General features: G+C 36.0%; 3 protein-coding genes across 3 annotated transcripts; 1 reads left to right on the top strand and 2 right to left on the bottom strand.

The window, feature by feature from the left end:
- The first annotated feature begins 470 nt into the window (after positions 1-470).
- On the top strand, positions 471-3,100 carry LOC133314831 (transcription factor bHLH90). The gene is made up of 8 exons (XM_061516359.1): positions 471-568; positions 678-872; positions 987-1,038; positions 1,546-1,614; positions 1,691-2,236; positions 2,326-2,553; positions 2,664-2,840; positions 3,035-3,100. The coding sequence occupies exons 1-8, from the start codon at positions 471-473 to the stop codon at positions 3,098-3,100; spliced, it is 1,431 nt and encodes a 476-aa protein (XP_061372343.1).
- Positions 3,101-4,091: 991 nt separating this feature from the next.
- Positions 4,092-8,827, bottom strand: LOC133314830 (proline-rich receptor-like protein kinase PERK13). Its single transcript, XM_061516358.1, has 8 exons — positions 8,071-8,827; positions 6,975-7,418; positions 6,791-6,877; positions 5,899-5,969; positions 5,708-5,784; positions 5,064-5,211; positions 4,483-4,644; positions 4,092-4,343 (listed from the first exon to the last, which is right to left on the bottom strand). Exons 1-8 carry the CDS (start codon positions 8,825-8,827, stop codon positions 4,092-4,094), a joined length of 1,998 nt encoding a protein of 665 aa, XP_061372342.1.
- A 1,859-nt stretch (positions 8,828-10,686) lies between these two features.
- Positions 10,687-12,552, bottom strand: LOC133314829 (uncharacterized). Its single transcript, XM_061516357.1, has 3 exons — positions 11,393-12,552; positions 11,103-11,290; positions 10,687-10,970 (listed from the first exon to the last, which is right to left on the bottom strand). Exons 1-3 carry the CDS (start codon positions 12,550-12,552, stop codon positions 10,687-10,689), a joined length of 1,632 nt encoding a protein of 543 aa, XP_061372341.1.
- Positions 12,553-14,216: the final 1,664 nt, after the last annotated feature.

Here is a 14,216-nt window from a genome sequence, read left to right as displayed (position 1 = left end):
AATATTACACTACCTAAGGAGTAAGGACCAAGAACAGCATTTTAACCTCACACTGCAAATATATCCAACACACAAGAAAAATTTTAAAATAACATAATAATAAAAATAAAAATAAAATAAAAAGAAACTAATGATTGTGCAGTTATGGGTTGCTTTCAATGCAACTTCTTGAAACATTGGATGGTTAATTTTGTACTACTCGGCCTGATAAGTTAGTCAAAAACAACTTGTGGGCCCAATTCACTGGCAGGTGCAAGATTCTCAGTGTCGGAGATATGCTACTGATTATAATGATACACTGCAACCTAATTGATAAGGAAACTTGTCGTGTACCATGTGCTTGAATTTGGGAGACCGTTACAAAAAGGGGAACAACATAAGAAGGTCTATGTAATGTAACAAAAACCATCACAAGTGAAGTTCCCCATAACCAGAATCCTAAGCAAAAGCTGCATTCATATGAGGAGACAATGAGTGGTTTGAGGGTAGTAGAGTGCCTTAGACCCCTTGTTGAGACCAAAGATTGGGATTATGTTGTTGTTTGGAAATATGGTGATGACCCAACAAGGTGCTGTTACATAATCCATTTTTCTTGTTTATTCTTTTCTTTTTCTTTTCATTGATTTGAGATTAAGGTTTTTTATATAACTTGACCCCATTTTTTTATATTTGTGTAGGTTTATTGAGTGGATGGGTTGCTGTTGTAGAGGGAGTTGCAGTGGAAATATTGAGCAGGTGAATCCCAAAGAGCAAATAGATGAACCACACCACTTGGCTCCCATTTGCAGGGATACCCATTTTCAGCATCTAGTAAAAACAAAGGCTTGTGAGGCTCTTGTGAGACTTCCTTTTGCAATGTCTTTGTATTCAGGGTATCTATCTCTCTCTCTTTCTCTTTTTGATTGTAGTTATTATTTTCTATATATATATAGGTTTTTTATATTTGGCCAAGGAAAGGAAACACTAACCAAAGTTATTTGATCCAGTGACCATGGGGAGGTTGCAATATCACAGCAACCAAGATGGCTTATTCAGGAGGTAAATTATATGGATTGAAGTATCAGACAATTTTCTGTTCTGTCTCTCACGTTTGATTTCTGAAGTTAACCCCTATTCATATGGTTGGCTTATTGATAATGCTTGAAACAAGTTAACATTTTAGTTTTATTGTTAATAAAAGCTTATTTTGGGGATGAGAATTAGAGAAGGTTCCCTGAAGTTTAGAAACTTAGAATCTTGTCCCATGTGGAAGGTTACCTGTTTGATACAAATTAGTGAATTACTATTCTTCTTGAGTTCTTTCTTTTAGTTTTCACGTGAGATTAATTAACCCTGATAAATTTCTTGCTGAAACAATCACCTTCTCAAAATAACTCATCAGTTACTTAAGTTCGTATCCAAACTAGTTAGGGATAAAAGTGATGTTGATGATGTTGATGCTGGTTGTCATGGGTAGGCATATTTGACATTTTATATGATATTCTTAATGGTTGCTCACCATATTTGATAAGATTATAAACATAAAATATCAATATTTTTTGACAGGATTCAATTGGAACTCAAGTTTTGATACCTATTGTTGGTGGACTTATTGAGCTCTTCACTGCAAAGATGGTAAGATATAGACTTTTAATACTTATTGGCATCATCTCTGATAGAAAACTCTTAATAAAGTATTCATCTTTCTCAGATTCCAAAAGATATAAATATCATAGAGTTCATAACAGCACACTGTTGTGTCTCTTTAAAGCAAGAAGCCATATCTTCGCAGAACTACACCAGTCCAAACTTCAACGAACATCTGCCATTAAAGGAACAACACCCACAGAGGTGGCCACCACTCATGCCAACTTTTACTCCTAGTGTCTATCTGCCAGCAGCAAACCAGTCCAGCTCATATCCTAGCTCTGAAGGACCCTCCAGTGGGTCTAATCCTTCAATTGAACACCCATCATTTGATTCAAAGTTTGTTTGCTTGATTCCGCAAGGATATAAATCTGTTAAAACATCTCATATCCCTAAAACTAAAAGGCCCAAGTACAATGAAACTTCAGGGAAACAGCAGAGAGGTTTGAGTTCCCATTTTAGCAATGGGGAAGAAGATAAAGCAAAGTTGGTCAGGGAGTCTCAAAATGAAGGTTACCATGCTAGAAATCTTGTCACAGAGAGGAATAGGAGGAACAAGATAAAAAAGGGACTTTTTACTCTACGGTCTCTAGTCCCAAACATAACCAAGGTAGCTAAACTGCATAACTCAAAAGCATACATATAATAGTTTTCTTTCTTAATTTTGCCTATTACTATTAATCCTCTGAATTCTGGCAGATGGATAGAGCAGCAATTCTTGGAGATGCAATTGACTATATAAAGGATTTGCAGAGGCAAGTAAAAGAACTTCAAGATGAGGCCAAGGCTTTGGATGTACAGGACTATGAAACGAACACACCACAATTGAGGATGCCAACAGGCAAAGATCAAGGAGGAACAGAAAGCCTCCCTCTAACTGAGCTCAATCAAAGTTCCTCTGAGTGCACTAAAAAGAAGCAGATGGAGGTACAAAGAGTTGGCATAACCTCTATGCCGTTTTTCCAAGACATGGATGAAACTGAATTTCAATACATCCTGTCTTAGTGACCTAATAGATTCTGTTAACATGTTCCCAGGTGCAAGTAGAAGTGCATCACATTGGCAGGACAGGTTTCTTGATTAAGTTATATCGTAAGCAGAAGCAAGGTGGATTTTCAAGGTTGATGGAAGCTATACATTCATTTGGACTGCAGGTGGCTAATGTCAATATGACCACATTTGATGGCAAAGTTCTGAACATTCTGACAGTTGAGGTAAGGGTCTAAGAAACTGGAATAATAGCAAAGTGCATTAATTTGCTAAAACTATGAAGAATAGGTTGATTAAAACTACTGCTTGAAAGCATTCATTCTTGTATCCTAGTCACCCCACTCTGCCAGTCCCCCTTTCCTACATTTGTTCATTGGATCTCCTTTCTAATGCAATGAGATTAAATTTTCTCCCACAGGCAACAAACAAGCAGGATATTCACCCAACGAAACTGAAAGAGTATTTGATACAGCAAACAGGTTGATGATAGACAAAGTAGCTAAGAAGTTCAGGAAAATGGTGGTGATTTAATGAGTTGAAGAAAGCAAGAGCTCCTTTACAAAGTGTAGTTATCAGTAAAGTAATATAAGTTGAAATATCGCTCCTTACCTAACAACTTGGTTCTTATCTGTAAATAAACAACACGCTACAGCTGAATAGAAAAAGTGGGACTAAAGGCATAAATTGTATATCCAATTTTTATTGGCTCCTCGGCAACAGTGATTTACTAATTCCTGATTATGGTTATGCCTCAAAACTATATTTGTATGTCTGGTAATCATCTTTTCTTGTGCTTATGGTGTGATATGGTTACATTACAGAAATATTCTCAACTCAAGTACTTAATGCCTTAAATTTAGAATGAAAATGCAAGCCACCATATCACTATATAAAAAATATTATATTTTCAATATCATTGTATAATCCCAAATGTGCTGTAAGAAACTCAAATCTTCCGAATTCAGCATCAACAAGAGATATCTACTGGACAATAATGGTTAAAAAGTGACCTCAACAAATTTATCTTTTTACAAGCTGCCAACATCCCCTGGTGCTAAACAAGAAAGGGGAAAGAAAATAGAACAAAAATTGGAGAGAGAGAAAAGAATCAAGTAATGCTATTATACAGGATTGGATATAGGTCATAGTTTTAAAGGAAAGGATCAATTTGCAAACTTTTTTAACAAATTTTTACAAATTACATTATGTACTCCCGGAAGTACACAGTGTAACCTAGTGTACTTCAAGGAGTACATAATGTAGTTTGTAAGAGTTTGTAAACAAAAAGTTTGTAAATATAACCTTTCTCTAGTTTTAATCCGTATAAAACCAAAAACTTTCATGGCTCATCATGCAATGTCACGGCCCATTAAGAGAATCTGGTGAAATTTATTGTTTTAAACCAGCAACCCCCAACTCCATTATGCTCATTGATCATTTCTGAGGTGCTGTGTGCTTTCCTTTATTCCCTGTGCTCATTCAGTACTGCTCCTATGCTTGTTGAAAGCTCTAGATTCTGAATGTTGGGATTCAGGCGTCTGTCTTGAAAAACTGTATTCTGTACTGTGCATATCAAATTCAGAACTAACAAAGCTGCCATTGGCCATCCTCCTGAATAGCATAATGTCTTTATCATACTGGCCAGAATCATAAATAGTGCTCTGACCAAATTTCACCCCATTAGATAGATCAGATATTTCATCTCCACTATCTAAGGCTCTTACCACCTGATATAAACTTCGAGAAACATTAGTAAATGGTTTAAATGAGTTGAGATACAATTGCTAGAATGGGAAGATAAGCTTAACAAGTACATGAATGTTTTGATTCACAACAATGTAGCTTTTCTTTTAGTATTATCATCACCTGAACCATACGAGGCCGTCTAGGAGCTGAATGGCGAACACAAGCTGCAGCTGCTTCAATCATTCTGAACATTTCACTCTCCACAAAGTGATTTTCAAGTCTTGGGTCTATTAGTTCCCCAAATTCACGTGTCTCAATTGCACGAAGGAGAAGTGGACGAGACTGTGGACACAGGACAATCTCATGAGTAAAGGGAATAACAAGAGTCATCCATTGAACAAGTTGATTTGGGAGCATAATTTCATTAATATAAAATAGACAGATGGAGGTGAGAACATATGTTCAATTCTCTCTAGTACCACCTTTGGGAGGGGTTTAAAACCTTAATCCTAGACCTGTCCCGAATTGGACTAGTCGCGAAACGATGAACCGATTGGAATATTTCCAAAAAAAAAAAAAAAAATGGACTAATAAAAATAAGGGTGTTGATGTTGATTCAGAAACTTAACTTCCATTCTTGTACTATTGTCTCTAGTTATTAAAACGAAAGTGGAGGGATAAGGGAAGGAAGGGAATAGAAAAACTTCAAAATTTTCACGGTATATATGACTTCACAAAACATGAAAATGGTTTATTCATACCCACTCAACCAAACTCTCATCTCCCAAAGGCTGAGTTTGATCAACAGGTTTTCTTCCAGTTATAAGCTCAAGGAGGACAACCCCAAATGAGAAAACATCTGATCTATCCGTCAATTTTCCACTTGTTGCATACTCTGGAGCCATGTACCTGCAAATTCAAGCTAGAATGAGTTAGTGTACTAATTTAATTAGACACTCCTGAAGAAGGTTTTCTGGAAAATCTATGTATATTATTAAACTATCTGATGGATCCCAGATAAAGCTTTTCGTTGTAAAATATAACCTTAAAAAATTTTAAATGATGTTCTTCAAAGCTTAAGCCTAGCTGTCTCATTGAAGTTGAAATCTACCTTATCTCTAAAATAACACTAATGAATTATAAGTTATAATCACTAACCAACAACATCAACCAAGCTTTATTTCAATAGTAGAGTTCAGCTACATGGATATATCGACAGCTATGGATTCTACTAAAAACCAAATTTCCAGTGAAAACTCTTAGAGAAAGGTTCTTTCAATTTGTTCCTCTAAAACTATTCATTTTACAATCTAGAAATATATTTCCCATTGATGGCAACTCCCAACCCCCATGAAGCTCCATATACATTAGATTCTTTTGTTATATTAAGACATAGGAAACCTACCCAAATGTTCCCATAACCCGAGTTGATACATGGGTATTGGCAGCATCGGCTAGCCTCGCAAGTCCAAAATCTGCAACCTGTATTAAAACAAGGGTGAATTAGCATCCAGACTTTGCAATTAGGAAAATATTGTTTTGATTAAAAAGTATATTTCATTGTGGTACATGACAAAAAGTAAAGTGAACGCATACCTTTGCCTCATAAGCATCATCCAAAAGTATGTTTGCGGACTTAATATCTCTGTGAATAATCTTTTGGCTGCCTAGAGATAGACAAAATACTTTAGTTATTCATAAAAATACAAAAGTTACCATTGAGACAAGAGATATTGACATTAAATATGAAATAGAAAAATTCTGCAGTGGGTTAGGGGCAGTTGTCTTCCAAAGCAAAAAGGTTAAATATGCTCCCTCTTCTAAAATTTTACCATGTATAAGTGAGAGTTGGTATAGACGTATAGTTGTAGTTCCCCACCTAAAATTGTGTTTGGAGAAATGTTCAAAATCCCAAGCACAGTCAATATTTCTATTCTCTTTAGAGTAAGAAAAAACAAATAGATAAAGTGACTCAAAAGAAGTACAGAATTCTTAAAGCGTGAAATGAACTTCATAATAGTGATAAGATTTAAAAGTAATTTATATTGTAACTTGTGAGACCTTATAAGCTATAGAAATATTTTCTGCATCCCTTCTAAATTCTGATATCTTAAAGTTCATCAAACTTCATCCACAGTTAGGGGATGAGAGGATAACAACAAAAGAATTAATGAATTGTTAGCCTTGAATTATACATACAGAAAAGGGTAGGACTGTAGAAGTTTCCTCAATGAAGAGAAAAATATGACTCTGTTGACAAGGATAACAGGCATATCCAATTGTATTATGCTATTCTTACACTACTCTCTGCAAACTTGAAAACCTACATACATCGTACAATGAGTTTAACTGAACCTAAATCTAAACTGTTTGGTTCAGATTTTTTACACATTTGCAAAATCATTTCCCTGACAATTTTTTTAAAATAAAGTTGTTTTTTCAACGTAAGAATATATAATCCAATAACAAAAATACAACATATACTTACAGTCCTCATGCAGATATGCCAGGCCCTTTGCAGCGCCAATTGCTATCTTCAGCCTCTTGTCCCAATCCAACACTGGCAGTCCACTTTCTGTAATAAAACACAAATGAGAACCAAATCATTTATACACAAAATATATAAAGTCCAATCTCTTTTTCTAAGAAAAATAAAGGGAGACTCACGTTACCATGCAAGTGATGATGGAGTGTCCCATTAGGAATATACTCGTAGATAAGCACTCTTTGCTGCTCAGATATGCAATAACCAACTAATGATACCAAATATCGATGATGAACACGACTGATTATCTCCACTTCAGCCCTGAATTCCCTATCTCCTTGTCCACTGCCAGCCTTAAGTTGCTTGACTGCAACTTCTTTTCCATCAGGAAGCCAACCCTTGTAAACACACCCAAATCCTCCTTCTCCAACAACGTTTTGACTAGAAAATCCATTAGTCATTTCCATAACGTTATCGTAGCTAAAAACTATTTGAGCACTCTTGGGCTGTGATGAATCTAAATGAGTTCCTCCTAAATGTTTCATGCTTCCTGCAATGTTCCCATTTCCATAGTTGTTTGCAAGAGAAGCTTGTGGGCCAGGCTGCTGTATATAGTAATGCCCATCAGCACCTGATGGCCAACATCATTAGTCCTTAAAATCAAATGTACTACGGCAATGAGTTACTAAAATGACCACAAATAATTTAAAGTTGAGAGCATAGAAAACTAGAATTGAGAAAATTAGAAACCGATACACAATATTTAATTCACTCCCTTTTAAACCTCTGCTAGCAAAGGTGAGATCAATTCTTATATGTAGTCTTATTCTTGCATATTTGCAAATAAGCTGTTTCCCATATACAAACGCAGACCTTTCAGTCACAATATTGGAGAAAAACTACTCCCCAACTAACCCTGGCTAGCAAGGAGGGCAACCTTTAACCACAGTCTTGCCGTGAAGTCAATCCTTACATGCTGTCTTATCCTTGCATATTTACAAATAGGTTATTTTCCATATTCAAACCTATGACCTTTCAATTACAAAGGAGCAAAACTACTTCCCAACTAACCATGAATAGCAAGGGTATAGGTGAAAGCAACCATTATACGCAGTGTTACTCTTGCACATTTGTCAAGAAGTTATTTTCCAAATTTGAACCCACGATCTTTCAATGAAAATATTTGTAATGAAAAATTAAAGGAAAAAACCACAAGGAAGAGTATCAGGAGAATTTCCACGCAACAATAGAAGAACTTGTAATTGTTCTCTCCTTGCAATTACCTGAATTTACACGAAGGATATTATTAGGGGGTGGCATATAGGGTGCACCATAGACATCTTTTGTTTTCTTCCTCCTAAAGGTGAAAATAACAACTACAGCAACTAAGGCAACAACGAAAACCCCAGCGAGGGTATATCCAATATATTTGCCTGCATTGTCACCGGAGGAGGAGCCAGGAGAAGAACCCCTTGAATTTGCATAAGAGTCACCACCACCGCCACTGCCACCACCACCGTGCATGGCTTGACGGTTTGACCCTGGGGCGAGGGGTGATTTGTTTGGTGAGTTTTCAGATATTCCATTGGTTGAATAATTGGAGGGTGCACTACGTGAAGTTGGAGAAGAAAATCTCTCAGGGGGAGGTGGGGCTTGTATCTGTGGCGGTGGTGGTGACAGTTTACGAGGAGAGGAAGAGTTGACATCGTTCAAAGTTGGCGGCAACGACGGCCGTGGTGGTGGTGGTGGCGATGGCGAGGGTGGTGGTGGAGAGTATGCTGGTTGAGAGGGAGGTGGTGCTGATGGTGGCGGTGGAGAGGGTAAGGGTGGTGGTGGTGGTGATGGTGATGGTGGTGGAGGTGGAGGCTTTGACCGATGCTGCGGCGGCGACGGAGACGGAGCACTTTCGGGAGAATCTGAATGATGAGATTTTGGTGATGGAGCTGAATCATCATCAGGAGGGTCCTTGTCCGATTTAGATGGTGAAGAATCTTTTGATGGAGAAGAATCATTGTCGTTGTTGGAGTGCTTGTGAGCCATTGATTTTCAGAATGGCAAGAAAACTGAACACCCTTCTTGTCCCTTCTTCACCAATTACGGTAAAAAACAGAGGAAATGCAAATGGAAGTGAAACAGTTTCCGTAAAACCGAAACTGGGTTTTGAGGATAAGAAAGAACAAGAACTTGGGTTGTGTTTTGTTTGTTCCAACATTGGAACAATGAAGCTAGATTCGTCGAACTGCGCAAGTTCTGCGAACAGAATTGCCAGCTCGATGCATCGCGTTGTGATGGAGGAGAGAGAATGTGGATTTTTGTGTGTCTGAAATTGAACAAAAAAGAAAAAAAGAAAAATTGTTGGCAATTACAAAATCATCATTCACTAGCCCTATAATCTCTCCGTATGTCATGGATTTTTTTTTTTTTTAGGAAAAGAGGAACATAGATTGTGTTGTTTAGTATTCTCGTAGATTCTTGTGTTGTTTCTTCGGGTTTCTTAAGGAGACAAGTGTCCTTCTTCTCCTTCAATTTCGGGTTACCGCGCAATTTAAATCGGGTGGAGCTTCCTAATTGACTACCGATTCTCCCTCGTTTGACCCGAGTCCATCTACTGCTAAAGGGGCTTTAAGCTTCTTCCTTTGTTCAATACAAATATAATTTTGTCGAAAAAAAAAAAATAGTCACAACTGCCCAAGCATTAGTTTATGATCTTTAGTTTACCGGCGAAACATATGCGAAAATGGCTAAATAAAACGAATAAGGATTGAAAGTAGATGCAGCTCTTAATAATGTCTTTATTCAATCAAAAATAAATAAATAAGTTGGGGGTTCAGAACGCCTTTAAATAGGCGATGAAAAAGAAAAAGAAAATAGAAATTACAACACTATCTCCATGAAAATAAAAATAAATAAATAAAAAAAACAAATGAAAATGATCTTGACAGCCCAAAAACAAAAAAAAAACAAAAAAACAAACAAATGTCGGGATTCATGGCAAAACGATGAAACTTAGTCAGAAGGCGGATTCCAAGGACTCAGTCAAATTTGAGCTCATTCTGAGATGGTTATTCCGGGTGCATATTCCTCTCATGTTAAGAAAATATTCGCCGTCGAATCTGATTTGTCTTTGCTGTCATCCTCAAGCTCAGAGTCCTCTTCATCAATATGATAAGGGGATAAGTCTGCTACATTAAAAGTCTGGGACAGATTGTATTCCCCTAGAAGTTCAATCTTATGGGCTTTGTCATTGATCTTTTCAAACACCTTGAAAAGGCCATCAACTCTAGGTTGCAGCTTGTTAAACTTGTTGGCAGGAAAACACTCCTTTCCAAGGTTGTTGAATCGTAAATCGTTCGGCTGCTTTTTTGTATCGTGAATCGTAAATCGTATCGAATCGTAAGATTCAGAAACAAATTAAAAATAACTTAAAAATATATAATATCATATAAATCCAAATTAAAAAAAAAATCTAAATACCAAAATCCATAAGTAACCAAATCTAAAACCAGCTATTTATCATATTCATTAAATTTCAAGACTAATATTATCACTACTATCACTATTAGAATCTAGTATTGGCATATCTAGTCCTTCATCCTCTCCATTAGTAGAGTCATCTCACTCATCTCCCATATCTTGTTCAATAATTTGAGATCCTTTTCTGTTATCATTCCTGTTGACATCCTCTTGTATTAAGATGCCTTTGCCTTTATCATTCCTATCATCTTGAAGATTTCGAGGACCTAAAAAAAAATATACATAATGTAAATAAATATATTAGATAAGGTGTTTGATTAAAAGAAATATTATATATGCAAATATACCTCTCTTTCTCTTTTTGCTTTGGTCTCCTTCAACAACGTTGAAGCACTCATGAATATCCATCCAAGATTCTTCATCCATTAGGCAAGGCTCCTCTTCTCAGTAATCCATTCCTCGTCAGAATCTAAATCTGATAAGCAGATAGGATCATATGTGTCTCCTTTTTCCTCCTTTTGTTTTTGCCTAATTTCAAGTTGAAGGTTGTATTTAACAAACACAAGAGCATTCAACTTTTGTTGCTCTAAAAGGTTTCTTCTCTTAGAGTGAATTTGATCAAACACACTCCAATTTCTCTCGCACCCTGTAGCACTGCAAGTGAGGCTTAGGATACGAATAGCTATTGTTTGCAGCTCTTTGCAGTAGTCTCCAAAACTATTCCACCATAAAGATAGCAAAAAAAATATAATTGATAAATAAATATTTGGTTAATGACTTAATTTTTAATTTTAAAAATATCAAAACATAATTTAATCAATACATAAAATTCGATGATTACCAGGTTGCTTCCTAGCTCTAGTTGCAATTGCTAAACTATTTACAAAGAGTCCTTCAGCCCTGTCAAATTTCTCAATTTGGGAATCAATTGTGATCCTTGTTTCAATATCAGGACACATCTTCTCAAATGTCTTCCACAAGCCAGTTTTAACCTCACGATCTGGGTTAAACTTTGTGTCATAGTGGAACCTATATAATTATTATAAATTTAGAATAAGGCTTAATAATAAATCAAATATAAAATATAAAGAATTTTATATAAATAAATAAATATAAAGAACCTATACTTACTTTGGATTAAGAAAATAGGCGGCTGCATGAAGAGGCCTATGAAGTTGTAAATCCCAACGCTTGTCAATGATTTCCCATACATCCTTATATCTCTTTTCCTCATGATTAAAACTCTTTGCTATTTCTTTCTTTGCTCTATCCATAGCCTCATAAATGTATCCCATTGCAGGTTTTGAATCACCATCCACAAGTCTAAGAACTTTCACAAGAGGAGACACAATTTTGAAGCAATAATGTATTGATTTCCAAAACCTTTTATTAGCCAAAACAACATTTTCTACAAATTTGGCTTCCGGCCTAGAGCAATAAGCATTATTAACCCATTTTTCAGATGTAAACATAGATCGAAGTGCAGTCTTTTGTTTCAAAATTGACTGCATTGTCAAATATGATGTAGCAAACCTTGCTATTGCAGGCCTAGCTAACTCTCTACCTTTGGAAAATGTTCTATACAAATTCAACACCCATGTGTGCCTATAAATGAAAGTTGTAATTTTTTTTGCTTTCCAAATGGTATTATAGAACACTGTAATGCCACCAATATCTTCCAGAATCAAATCAAGACAGTGGGCTGCACAGGGTGACCAAAAGAGTTGCTTTCTTTTATCCATCAACTTTTGTCCAGCAGATACAAGGGCTGAAGCATTATCTGTCACTACTTGAACGACATTCTCTTCTCCAATTTCCATCACCATCTCATCAAGTAATTCAAACATTTTTTCAGCATCTTTAATAAAGCTTCTTGTATCAACAGATTTTATAAAAACAGTCCCTCTAGGACTATTAACAAGAAAATTAGTAAGAGATCTACCCTTTCCATCAGTCCATCCATCTGACATCAATGTACAACCAGTTTTCTTCCATTCCAACTTATATTTATCCAAACTAGTATGGACAAGATCAACTTCTTTCTTCAAATATGACACCCTCACTTCATGATAAGTTGGTGGTTTTAAGCCTCTACCATATTCACTAATAGACTTCACCATATTAATAAATAGTGGACTCTTAACTAAATTAAATGGCAATGCATTTCCATATATGCATCTACAAATATCTCGAACCACCAAATCTCTATCCTTCACCATTGAATTTATAGTTTGTTGTTTCATAGCAGATGAGTCACTTCCACTTTTTCCTTTTATCATAAAACTATCCATGCTCCTTTTTTTTTGTGAATCTTTATCATCGAAGCACTCTAGTTCATCATCATCTCTTGCATCCTCTAATTTTTTTTAAATAGATCCCTTATCTCTTCCGGCACTTGTTGGCATGGAGCAACTTCTTTGTGTGTTCCAGCTAGATGGTGCTTCGTTCTAAATGCTCCTCCCCACATTGTTTTGGGACAATAGTTACATTTAACATTCAACCTATTCGCAAGGGATTTACAATGATCCCAAGTTATATCCTTTTGTTTTTGGGATTTCTTCTTTGGAGCCATTTTTATTATTTCTATTACTGTAAAAGAGAGAGAGAAAAATCAAAGGCAAAAAATATTACCCAAAAGCAGTTTGTCACTTGCGAACTCATTAAATATATTAAAATGATTGCAAGACCAAGTGTTTTTTCATGGTGAAACCACGTAACCCAAAGATGCAGCACGTACTTTTAATCAGCCCATCATCTTGTAGCCACATACCCATCAACTTTCAAGTTTCAACGGACACCACATATGCCTTACATAATATTTTAATATATTTAAGTTTTTAAAGTTAAATTACCAAACACCAATTATAAAATATTACCCAAAAGCAGTTTGCAAGCCTTCTTCACAGCTCGTCTCGTTCTCTCTGACTCTGAAATCTGAATGTCGTACTTCGCTTCGCTTCTTCACAGTTTGCAAGCAGTTTTTCGTTTTTCTTTTTTTTTCTTTCTGTTCTTTGATTCTCTTCTCTCTTTCTTGTTTTCTTTAATTTGTTTGTTTAATGGGATTTTGAATCTCTAATATTTCTGTTTTCTGAAGCAACCGACCTTTGAGAATCCAAATTTCGTGATCTTTCAAATTATGACATTTGATAAAAAAAATTTAAATTCAAATCCTGACTTTTGATTTTTTTTATTTTAAAAATTTGAATCGCACAATATTTACGATTCACCGATTCACAACTGAATCGTTCGATTCCACGATTCAGCAGGACAATTCTGTGCAAAAATGATTCAATGATGCTGTTCGAATCATTTTTTCCCTGTTTCGGATCGAACCATGCGATACGTATCGCGTATCGTGCAATACTAACAACATTGCTCCTTTCTTTGACGAATCCATAGCAGATAGCCCTCGTTAAAGACAAATCACTTCATGTGTTTATCCGATTGTTGCTTATATTTTATGTTTTGATTCTAACCTAAATGTGAACATGTGCATGTAGCTCCTTGATGTGCTTAACATGCTCTTTTGCGTCTGAGATGAAATAATTTTGCATGAGCAATTACGTGAGGTCCACAGGGGTAATTGGTTGTTCCCATAGACAATTTCAAAAGGACTATTGCTAGTGGTGTGACTCTACAACAGTTAGAAGTGAACTCTAGTTGTGGTTGCACTAAATCAAACTCAACAGCAAGTTTCCTAAGCTCCTGTTCACAATATTTGTTAGACCATCAATTTATGAATGGTGTGATTAGTTGAATTATTAATCCTGATCTGCCTCCAAAAGGTGTGCTAGAAGTGGCTTACAAGCTTCACATCTCAAACTGAGGTGATGGTCTTGGGCACACCATGTAATTTCATAATTTCCTGCAAAAATAAATGAGCTAACTAGAAGCATCAAAGGTCATATTACAAGGAATAAAGTGGGCCATCTTTGAGAGTTTGTCTACCACCACC

This window comes from Gastrolobium bilobum, unplaced genomic scaffold (genome assembly GCF_033153095.1).
Source record: "Gastrolobium bilobum isolate Gb01-03AN ecotype WA unplaced genomic scaffold, APGP_CSIRO_Gbil_v1 utg11595, whole genome shotgun sequence".
Lineage (NCBI taxonomy): Eukaryota > Viridiplantae > Streptophyta > Magnoliopsida > Fabales > Fabaceae > Gastrolobium > Gastrolobium bilobum.
This window is presented reverse-complemented; position numbering and strand designations above follow the sequence as displayed.